This window comes from Triticum aestivum, chromosome 7D, assembly GCF_018294505.1.
Source record: "Triticum aestivum cultivar Chinese Spring chromosome 7D, IWGSC CS RefSeq v2.1, whole genome shotgun sequence".
Lineage (NCBI taxonomy): Eukaryota > Viridiplantae > Streptophyta > Magnoliopsida > Poales > Poaceae > Triticum > Triticum aestivum.
The window spans coordinates 609418614-609430900 of NC_057814.1; the positions used below are offsets into that span (position 1 = coordinate 609418614).

At 42.7% G+C, this 12287-nt stretch overlaps 1 protein-coding gene across 1 annotated transcript; it reads right to left on the reverse strand.

The window, feature by feature from the left end:
- Positions 1–1097: 1097 nt before the first annotated feature.
- On the reverse strand, positions 1098–2890 carry LOC123169742 (BTB/POZ and MATH domain-containing protein 1). Its single transcript, XM_044587606.1, has one exon. The coding sequence runs from the start codon at positions 2683–2685 to the stop codon at positions 1810–1812; it is 876 nt and encodes a 291-aa protein (XP_044443541.1). The 5' UTR covers positions 2686–2890; the 3' UTR covers positions 1098–1809.
- Between the last annotated feature and the right edge of the window lie 9397 nt (positions 2891–12287).

The window sequence follows — 12287 nt, forward strand, 5'->3', positions numbered from 1 at the left end:
GGTATCATAACTAGGCATATATAGAACTGATCAGTCAGGGGAGCTACAGTAGCCGGACTTCCCTTCCCTGAGGTTCCATAAACAGTGCTCTAATACAACGATACAACAGTAATTTGTGTACACTTGCCTCCTCTGTTTTACTCAAGAAGGGTATTGTAGCACCCTGACTTCCCTCCTGTAAGTCAGAGGATCCTCTTCCGCATCTAAGATATGTCTCCATGCCCTGCCATAGCGACGATGTTGGAGCAGAAAACCATGTCCCACTACGGAGACATTCTGACAATGTGATTTTCATGTGGTAACTAAATCTCAAGGTTACAAATCTCTGCATATGTGAAAATTCTAATCAAGAATAAATTCAGGTAACCGTACACAAATGTTGAGAGGTCTTTGCAAGAACTAAATTGGATCCCAGATAGCATAGATTAAACAACAATTGCTACCATTAAACAATGGAAAGTAGGAATAAATACTGTACCAAGTAAATCTCTCTTGAAAAAGCAAGCCTCCCGCTACCATAGCATGCCGGTTCAAGGCCTACTTACAGACAAAATGTGTCAGCATATCACTCCGATAACAAGAATCGTTAAGCTTTCTATTTGTATTTAGAGCAATAAACTGAAGTGGTAGCTATTCAACAGCTTATCAAGTGAAATGCTCTGCTTTCACAAGAGGGTAACCAAAATGTGGAATTGAACAACATAAAACATGACACAGTAAGCAAACGTAAGAGAACAGTGGGCGCTGCCTGGTTAAACTGGTTTTGTAATCTGCACAGGTTTTGGTTCCAAAAGTTCTCTTTTCCGAAGTTCTGCCTGCCTCCAAATAAACAAACAAAAAGAATCTGGTAGCAAGACGCAAGCCAGCCATTTTACATCGAAACATTGATGCGAACAAGATATTAGTCTTCTGACAAGACTTACTTCCAGTCGCATACTCACATATAGTTAGGACTTCCGCAGTATAAAAATCGGCACTGATTAATGATTTTGCTGAATAATTTTCTATAGTAACGCTGTTTCCTAATGTTTCACCACAATTCACATTTGATATGGTCATGATAGCTGCTCATTGCTATGAGAAAGCATAAAAGGGAATTTGTAGTGATCTGGCATAGGTTAATAATATATATCATGGCCGCATACAATTTTTTAAACTTACCCTCAGCCAATAGATCCCCGATAACTTAAGAAATAAAAAAAACTAATCTCAGATTGCTACAGCCTCAACTGAAGTAGCTACACTGAAGCTGAACAGATTACACGACCCCACTGCACACGGCAGAGACACGGAAAACAACAACAAAAGGAAGGAAAAGAACTGGACTGCCCAGGTTACATAGATTACGGAGAGAACGAAACGACCTGAAGAAATCAAAGCAAAAGCGAAACAGCAATGATTTTTCTGATCAATCAATCCCTTGACAATCTCCAGGAACTTCAGTGCATATAGCAAATTCAGTTCAAACTAAGTTGTCCCAACATTCCTTCGACCCCAGGAAGACGTTTTGGCACGTTCCACTGCAACATAAAGGATACTTTAGTAACTACACCAAAGCTAACCTGTGGCAATCATACTATATTTTGCGAGCCTTGGCGGCTTTCTCCCATATATCAATACAGATAGTAGGACATGCTCTTTTCAGGTGTTGATACCCTGTACTAGTCATCACTTCATCCATTTTGTCCAAAGAGTTGATAAATCCAATGCAAGCATCTTTGAGCTTGCTGCAACGATACTGGTCCGCAAGTGCTAATGTGGCCGCCACAGTCTTGGCATCAAGAAACTTGCAAAGTTTTCTCTCGCACATCAACTCCATCCTTTCCATGGCATACCTATCCGAAGCCACGAGCAAATGCTTGACCATTTCTTCTCTGTCATCATCAGGTCATCCATGGGCGGCAACTCATCTGTGTAGATAAAGTGAAGCAGCGCTTTGAAAACAGCGGGCTCCATGTCTTCAATGGCTATGCTCTGCCCGCACTTGTCCCTCATCGGCCCATAGAGCTCCGCCTTGAAGACCGGCGACCGCATCGCGAGGACAATCTTATGGGCAGTGAAAACCTCATCTTTGACCTTGAAAGACACATCCGATTCCTCCCCCGCCTCTAGCAAACTTCCAAGATTATGCGACAAGTCTGAAGGCGGCACTTGGATGGTCTCGAAGTTCATTCTGGTTTTTGGCATCTGTGCTTCCTTCAGCTTGATAACAAGGAGCTTGCACTTAACGATAAGGACGTCGCGGGGGAAGTACAAGTACGACCAAGCTTCGAGCATGCTCCTCCCCGCGAAATTGGAATGGCCACGGTGCGAGGTTTTACCAGGGGAGCGGCTGAACACCACCGGCTCCGTTGGTTTTGTCCACACGAAGCACCCCGACTTCGGTTCGGCTTGCTTGAATAGCGTCAGATCGTACAGCGCCCTCACCTCCACGCCCTCGTCCATGAGCTCGAGGTGGACCGAGATGGAGCCGTTTCTGGCCTCCGTGTCGCCGTCGGGGTAGAAGAGGAGGCGCCAGTCGTGGCCGCCGACGGCGAAGGTGGCCGACGGGAGGAAGTTGCCCTTGCCGAGGCCCTTGGACAGGCTGTAGCCGTCGATCCTGAACAAGTGCGCGCCCCCCGCCCTCTCCAGGGTGCAGGTCGAGGACGAGGTCGCCCAGATCCGTGGGCTCTGGGGTGCCGCCATTGCTGGTAGCTTGAACTCTGAACAAGTGCGGCGGGCGGTGGTGTCGACGGGGTCAGCGGGGACGGAGAACGGCTGCGACGAGGCTCGGGAGGCGCCGCAGGGCGACGGGAACGGCGGCCGGCGGCGGTGATGGTGGGGAAAGCGAGGGTTCGGCTGCGCGAGAATGGGTAATTGGGGGGAATTGCTCGGCCCACTCCAGGGCTCCTTTGATTGAAATAAAGTTCAAAAGAATTTGGATAGATAAGAAATTTTCTTCTTCTTTTTTGCAGGGATAGATAAGAAAATTTTAAGCCCGTTTGAGAGGGGGGTTTTCGGACAACCCATGAAAACTCTGTTTGAAAGAATGGTTTTTTGTCGGGCTAAACAAATTATATGGAGAGGCGGATCTCCTTGCCCTCTGCTCTCCCATCTAGTGATGCCCTCTCGTGCAACAGCTCCTCTGGCACGAACATTTTTTCAAACTCGCGTACGATCTTTTTAATTCACAAACATTTTTTATTAGACAGAACTTTTCAAAATTAATAGAAAAAACCGACCATTTTTTCGACATAGCGGACCGAAAAAAATAGCGCGCAAGCGGCTGGGGCGAACGGGCGAGCCTAATGGGTGGTGGCTCATGTGCCCACCCATGATCGTTTTACCAACAAGTTGGTGCTTAAGGGCATCTACAAGGCTTCAACGCTTATATGGGAGCTTAGGAAAATAAAAGATTTTTTTTCTGAATCTCCAAGGCTAGCCGTAAATTATAGGCGCTACCCAGAATGAAAAGAGAACAGAAAAGTTCGCTAGCGCCCGGTGATAACTTTTGCTTCAACGCTAGCAAATATTCTGGGATTGAACGGGATTTTGCTGAAACGGCTGGGAAATAGATCCTGGCGTCTGTGCTTAGCGCCTTCACTATAGACGACCAAAGGTGGAGACCTCCTATACAGCATGGTGTGCGCCACCAATCGCTTCCGGTGCTTGAAGGGAGCAACTTGGGCCGCGGCCTGATACGTCTCCAACTTATTTATAATTTTTCCTCGTTCCATGCTGTTATATTATCATTTTTGGATGTTTTACAATCATTTTATAACAACTTTATATCATTTTTTAGGGTTAACCTATTGACATAGTGCCCAGTGCCAGTTGCTGTTTTTTGCTTGTTTTTACTTCGCAGAAAATCAATACCAAACGAAGTCCAAATGCAGCGAAACTTTTTTGAGATTTTTTCTGGACCAGAAGACTCTTGTTGGGCCAAAGAAGTACCAGAGGGGGACTCCGAGAGGAGCACAACCCACCAGGGCGCGCCTGGGGGCCCAGGAGCGCCCAGGTGGGTTGTGCCCACCTCGGCCGACTCCCGCACCGCCTCTTTGCTCTATAAATACCCCGAAAATCCAAAAACCCTAGGGGAGTCGACGAAACACAACTCCAGCCGCCGCAAGTTCCAGAACCACCAGATCCAATCTAGACACCATCACGGAGGGGTTCATCATTCTCATTGGTGCCTCTCCGATGATGCGTGAGTAGTTCATTGTAGACCTACAGGTCCGTAGTTAGTAGCTAGATGACTTCTTCTCTCTTTTTTGATTCTCAATACAATGGTTTCTTGGAGATCTATTTGATGTAACTCTTTTTGCGGTGTGTTTGTTGGGATCCGATGAACTTTGAGTTTATGATCGGATCTATTTTATCCATGGAAGTTATTTGAGTCTTCTTTTGATCTCTTATATGCATGATTACTTATAGCCTCGTATTTCTTCTTCGAATCTTTGGTTTAGTTAGGCCGACTAGATTGATTTTTCTTGTCATGGCAAGAGGTGCTTTGTGATGAGTTCGATCTTACGGTGCTCAATCCCAAGGACAAAAGGGGACATGAAACGTATGTATCGTTGCTACTAAGGATAACAAGATGGGGTATATTCTTACATGAATAGATCTTGTCTACATCATGTCATCGTTCTTATTGTATTACTGCGTTTCTCCATGAACTTAATACACTAGATGCATGCTGGATAGCGGTCGATGTGTGGAGTAATAGTAGTAGATGCAGGCAGGAGTCGGTCTACTAATCTTGGACGTGATGCCTATATAATGATCATTGCCTGGATATCGTCATGATTATTTGAAGTTCTATCAATTGCCCAACAGTAATTTGTTTACCCACCGTATGCTATTTTCTCGAGAGAAGCCACTAGTGAAATCTACGGCCCCGGGTCTATTTTCTCATCATATATTTTTAGATCTATATTGCTATATGCCTTTTTATTTATTTGACACTTTTATTTTCAGATATATATTATCAAAAACCCAAAAATACCTCGCTGAATTTTATTTGCCGTTATTTGCATCTATCAATCTATCACAATTTTTATCCCGTCAACTTGACAATTTCTGGCACCGTTACCCGAAAGGGATTGACAACCCCTTTAACATGTCGGGTTGCAAGTATTTGTTCTTTGTGTGCAGGTACCGTTTACATAGTGTTGCTTGGTTCTCCTACTGGTTCGATAACCTTGGTCTCGTCACTGAGGAAAATACCTACCGTAGTTGTGCTGCATCATCCCTTCCTCTTTGGGGAAATACCGACGTAGTTGAAGCGACATCAAAAGGAATTTCTGATGCCGTTGCCGGGGAGACATCATCAACATCTATCAGGTTCCTAATCATAAATCTCATCTCCTTGCAATTTACATTATTTGCCATTTGCCTCTCGTTTTCATCTCCCCCACTTCACAATACAGAGACAGATGATGGCCTGACTCCTAAAATTGGACGATCTGGCAATCTGGATGCCAAAACTTTTGTTTTGGGGCAAGGGAATATTATGGGAAAAGAACATATCCAAGAATTTTTCAATTGTGTCGGAAATTTAACTCTTGACGATGCTCCTATACTTAGAAGAACTAAATCTTATGCGGAAACTATTTCAGCACTAGTTCTGAAACTTGAAAATAAATTTATTCATACCCATCCTACCTTGCAAAGATTGTTTTATGAGTTACCTGTTATAAAGAATCCCAAAGCTAAAAAGTTGGTTACCCTTGTTCTTTTGAATGAGTTTGATTGCATAATACGGGAAGCTAAGGAAATCTTTTATTTTTATGGTATGAACCGTGAAAAAACGGTGATAGACGGGATCATTAATAATAGCGATTATATGTTGAGACACTTGCTTGGAAATAATCAAATTTTCGATGAGAATCTTAAAAAGGAAATTTCCGTTTTAGATATAATCCAACAAGTTTTCAATGATGATAATCAACACTATTCTTGGGTTGTTGCCGGAAATCAAAGGGGATATGATGATAAGCAACTCGATAGTGCTAAAGTTAATATGGTCAATGTGTTTCAAGTTATTTTTGCAAAACCTCCTGACAAAAACACATCTAAGGGAAATAAGGATAAATTTGACAACACTTGAATCTATGCCTTATGCCTAGCTAGGGGCATAAAACGATAGCGCTTATTGGGAGGCAACCCAATGAATAAAATTTGTTTTTTATGTTTTAGTTAGTGTTTGTGCCAAGCAAAGCCTTTCGGATCATGTTGGGTGATGGTTGATTTGATTGTTTGGAAAACAGAAACTTTTGCGCTCAGTAAAATAATTTTCATAAATCACAGAAACGTGCTTTTGCTCTTAATTTTTTTACACACGATTGATATACAAATTTTCCACGTTGTCCTAATTTTTCAGAATGTTTGGAGTTACAGAAGTATATGGAGTTTTCATATTGCTACAGACTGTTCTGTTTTTGACAGATTATGTTTTCTTTTCATTGTGTGCTTATTTTGATGAATCTATGGACTTTATCGGGGGGTATGAGCCATAGAAAAGTTGGAATACAGTAGATATAATGAAATAATAAAATATTAATGGGTTTCTAACAGTACTTAGGATGGTGATTTGCTTTGTTATACTAACGGATCTCACGAAGGTTTTGTTAAGTTTTGTGTGATTGAAGTTTTCAAGTTTTGGGTGAGATCACGATGGATGAAGGAATAAGGAGTAAGAAGAGCCTAAGTTTGGGGATGCCCACGGCACCCCAAGGTAACATTCAAGGATGAACAAGCAGCTAAGCTTGGGGATGCCCTTCTAACAACCATCGGTATTTTACTTGGAGCTATATTTTTATTCATCACATATCATGAGTTTTGCTTGGAGCGTCTTGTATTATATGAGTCTTTGCTTGTTTTACTTTTTGTTTTGTGTCAAGTATCCTTGCTGAACACACCTATTTGAGAGAGCCCAAATTATGCTATGATTTGTTAGAATTGCTCTAGTGCTTCACTTAAATCTTTTGAGCTATGGAATTGCTCTAGTGCTTCAGTTATATCTTTTTGAGCACGGTGTTCTTTAATATTTTTGAAGAAATGCTCTCATGCTTCACTTAGATTTATTTGAGAGTTAGTAATTTTTGAAGAAATTCTCTCATGCTTCACTTATATTATTTTGAGAGACGAAAAACGTTTATGCTCATGTTCTTCACTTAGATTTGTTTGAGCTTTCAAAAGCAACATATTAAACTAGTCCCAAAGTGATAGATATTCAAGAGGAATATAATAAAAACTTTCATGAAGATCATTGGACAAAATAAACTTGATTCTTTGTAATAGTTTTGCGATATGATGATAGTGATATGTGAGTCATGTTGATGAGTAATTATGCTTTAGTAAGAATAATTGTGTTAAGGTTTGTGATTCCCTATGCAAGCATGAAAGTAAATAGTTATTCAATGAAATTACATCCTACTTTTGGTGCCTTATTCGGTGTTAGTTATGCTTAATGCTCGCTTATGAGATTTTTCGTTTCTTGGTTCGATGCTTCTTAATCTTTTGGCTAGCCTTCACTTGTACTAAGTAGGAATACTACTTGTGCATCCAAATCCTTAAACCCAGTTCTGCCATATGAGTCCACTATACCTACCTATATGCGGTATTTCCATGCCGTTCTAAGAAAATTTGTATATCATATTCAAAATAAATTCCCCTTTTGTGTGCCCGTACTGCTCATGAAACGGTAGGGGGTGGCTGATATTTTTCCATTCTAGATGTGTTATTCTCAAGATGAGTGTTTATTCACTTGTCATTGCACGAGAGTACAACAAAGGTATTAGGGATGCCCAGTCCCAAAATGAAAAAATGAATTTACTTTATGTTGTCAAATAATAAATTCCTTGGAAGAAGTTGGTATGGACGGCACCCGTGGATACGGCTAGCCGTGGAATGTGAAAGTATGGTGGAAAAAGAAATAAACTTTATTTTCTGTTTGGGAACCGCCTATGGTATATCTAGCATGGAAAGTATTGAGAACTACTCGATCGTTTTCGTTGACAGGAAAAGCATGCCACCCAAAAAATTTATCTCTTAATTTAAGCCTTCGAGCTCTGGCACCTCTACAAGTCCCTACTTCCCTCTTCGAAGGGCCTTTCTATTTACTTTATGCAATTTTTATTTTTATTTTGAGTCTCCATCTTCTCTTATAGAGCACCAACTAAGGGGCACTATGATCGTACTTGAGCATTGGGTGTAACTAATATGCGAGTGTGTTTCATGAATGGATCAATGATTGAGCATAATGGGCTAGGGATAACTTGCTTTAGTGTTGATATTTTGAAAGACATGGTTGCTTGTTGATATGCTTGAGTATTGAAATCTTCATGTCAAAACTAGACTATTGCTTTGAACCATATAAAAGTCCATATGCCCATGTTACAAGAGAAAAGAATGTGATGAACATGTTAGGCAGCATTCCACATCAAAAATTCTGTTTTTATCATTTACCTACTCGAGGACGAGCAGGAATTAAGCTTGGGGATGCTGATACGTCTCCAACGTATCTATAATTTTTGATTGTTCCATGCTGTTATATTATCATTCTTGGATGTTTTACAATCATTTTATAGAAACTTTATATCATTTTTTGGACTAACCTATTGACATAGTGCCCTGTGCTAGTTGCTGTTTTTTGCTTGTTTTTTACTTCGCGAAAAATCAATACCAAACGAAGTCCAAACGCAGCGAAACTTTTTGGAGATTTTTTCTGGACCAGGAGACACCTGTTGGGCCAAAGAAGTACAAGAGGGGGCTCCGAGGGGAGCACAACCCACCAGGGCGCGCCTGGGGGCCCAGGCGTGCCCAGCTGGGTTGTGCCCTCGGCCGCCTCCTGCACCGCATCTTTGCTCTATAAATACCCCAAAAATCCAAAAAACCTAGGGGAGTCGACGAAACACAATTCCAGCTGCCACAAGTTCCAGAACCACCAGATCCAATCTAGACAACATCATGGAGGGGTTCATCATCCTCATTGGTGCCTCTCTGATGATGCGTGAGTAGTTCATTGTAGACCTAAGGGTCCATAGTTAGTAGCTAGATGGCTTCCTCTCTCTCTCTTTTGATTCTCAATACAATGGTCTCTTGGAGATCTATTTGATGTAACTCTTTTTGCGGTGTGTTTGTTGGGATCCGATGAACTTTGAGTTTATGATCAAAGCTATTTTATCCATGAAAGTTATTTGAGTCTTCTTTTGGTCTCTTATATGCATGATTACATATAGCCTCGTATTTCTTCTTCGAATCTTTGGTTTAGTTAGGCTGACTAGATCGATTTTTCTTGCCATGGGAAGAGGTCCTTTGTGATGAGTTCGATCTTACGGTGCTCAATCCCAGTGATAGAAGGGGACATGACACGTATGTATCGTTGCTATTAAGGATAACAAGATGGGGTCTATTCTTACATGAATAGATCTTGTCTACATCATGTCATCGTTCTTATTGCATTACTCCGTTTCTCCATGAACTTAATACACTAGATGCATGCTGGATAGCGGTCGATGTGTGGAGCAATAGTAGTAGATGTAGGCAGGAGTCGGTCTACTAATCTTGGACGTGGTGCCTATATAATGATCATTGTCCGGATATCGTCATGGTTATTTGAAGTTCTATCAATTGCCCAATAGTAATTTGTTTACCCACCGTATGCTATTTTCTCGAGAGAAGACGCTAGTGAAATCTACGGCCCGGGGTATTTTCTCATCATATATTTTCAGATCTATATTGCTATTTGCCTTCTTATTTATTTGCCACTTTTATTTTTAGATCTATATTATCAAAAACCCAAAAATACTTCGCTGAATTTTATTTGCCGTTATTTGCATCTATCAATCTATCACAATTTTTATCCCGTCAACTTGACAATTTCTGGCACCGTTACCCGAAAGGGATTGACAACCCCTTTAACACGTCGGCTTGCAAGTATTTGTTCTTTGTGTGCAGGTACCGTTTACATAGTGTTGCTTGGTTCTCCTACTGGTTCGATAACCTTGGTCTCATCACCGAGGGAAATACATACCGTAGCTGTGCTGCATCATCCCTTCCTCTTTGGGGAAATACCGACGTAGTTCAAGCGACATCATTCCGGGGAGATGCTTTCATCCTCAGAGAGTATTATCGGGTGATGAAGCCATCAATAGTCATGTTGGACACAATTAAGATTTGGATCCAGATTCATGATGTACCTGACCTCTACGCTCATCTTGTTCCGTCCCTTGCTGCTAAGGTGGGAGAGGTGTTGTTCACCGAATCCAAGTCACATGATTTCACGGGGAACTTTTACCGTGTTTGGGTCAGGATCAATGTCACCAAACCCCTCAAGAACACAGTCTCCATGATACGGGTCGGATGGCGAGCTTCAGATCTATAAGGTTAAATATGAGAAGCTTCCCGACTAGTGTGCGGTGTGTGGTATGATGGGCCATCTCTTCAAGGAACACAGAAACAACATTCATCCTCCCTCGGCTCTGGTCTTTAAGGAGCTTAGGGCATCCTGGTTCATGCGAAACGGTAGAGGCCCAGGTGGTGGGCGTGGCCGCAGGGGTGGCCACACTGGAAGGGGAGGAAGAGGCGAGTACTCAAGCTCTCAGTACAACAGGGCCGATGACCTGTATGCTGAATCTGACCTGGAGATGCAAGATGTAGAAAGAAACAGGAAAAGGGGGTCGAAACCTGTGGTGACCCATGGCCCAGCTGCGGTGCCAAGTAGTTCAGATCAAGTAGCGGCTGTAAAACAGGGAAAGGTGCGCGCATTGCCGCCTCCTGCAGTGCCTCAGAGCCCAAGTGCCAAACAAGACATGAAGAGAGCAAAGGTGGTGACTGAGCTGGAAAATAGTTCAGCGGCACAAGTCTGGAATACTGAGCAAGAACGACCCAAAGTTGGCGGAGCCCAATGAGTGTGTTCTGCTGGAACTGTCGCGGCGCGGCCAAAGTTGCGACAGTCCATGAACTTCACGATTTTGCGAGGAAATTTGCCCCTACCCTTCTTTGTATTGTAGAAACTCAGCTTGATGGCTCGAGGGTTGAAGTTCTAGCAGGAACACTTGGTTATGATAATGGTTATGCAGTGAGTAGTCAGGGTAGAAGTGGTGGCATTGGTATTTTTTGGAACAATGAAATAAAGATTGAAATTTTGGGTTATTCTGTGTACCACCTTGACTGCTCTGTTCTCGAACCAGGCGTTGATCCATGGAGGTTAACAGTGGTATATGGTGAAGCTCAAACCCACCTCAGACATCAGACTTGGGACACTTTAAAAAACATTAGCACTTCGAGCAACCTCCCTTGGCTTTGCATTGGGGATTTCAATGAAGTTTTAAGTCCGAAAGAGCATGTGGGAATTGGGCAGCAGAGTAATGCGCAAATTGAGGCCTTCAGATATGTTGTAGATGTTTGCATGCTGATGAACACTGGTTATTCAGGGATTTCCTGGACTTTTGAAAATAAGGTGACGGGCGTCACGTTTACTCGTGTGCGTCTCGACCGGGCTTTGGTTTCAGCAGGTTGGCACGCCCTGTTCCCTATGGCTGACCTTACTCATCTCGTTGCAGCTACATCAGACCACAGCCCAATTTTGGCGAGAATGAATAGAGAGTAGATACAACATCAACGGCCTAGTTCCTTCAAGTACGAGGTCATGTGGGAGGGCCATACCTCTTGGACGAGTAAGATCACTGAGGCATGGTCGGCTCATGGTGCCACGAACAGGGTGGAGGAACTCCGTGCTAAACTCCAAGCATTGTCACATGATTTGAGGCGATGGAACAATGACACATTTGGGAGTGTACATAAAGATTTTAAAAAGATGAAAAAGGAATTGGAGAAGATCCGGTCTGATGCAAGCCGTACTGTACCCACACATGTGGAATTAAAAATTAATGAAAAGCTTGTGGAGCTTTATCACCGGGAGGAAATTATGTGGCGTCAGAGGTCTAGGGTGGAGTGGCTCACTTCGGGCAACAGAAACACCAAATTCTTCCACTTAAGGGTGAGTATACGCCGCAAGAAGAATATGATAAAAGCCTTGCAGAATTCTTTGGGGGTACATGATTTTTACAAGACACTGTATACCACAGAGGGGATGAGTAATATTGAAGCGGTCCTTAATTGTGTTCCAGTGAAAGTGATGGCGGAGATGAATGAGCTGCTGTGTTGCCCTTACTCAAGTGAGGAGGTCAATGCAGCACTTTTTCAGATATTACCAACCAAAGCGCATGGGACTGACGGTTTCCTGGCGCATTTTTACCAGAGGCACTGGGAATTATGTGGCGCAGAGGTGACAAAGGCAGTAC

Bases quoted from the DNA above. Each gene is read 5' to 3' on its own strand.
- LOC123169742 (XM_044587606.1), bottom strand. From the start codon at position 2,685: ATGGCGGCACCCCAGAGCCCACGGATCTGGGCGACCTCGTCCTCGACC.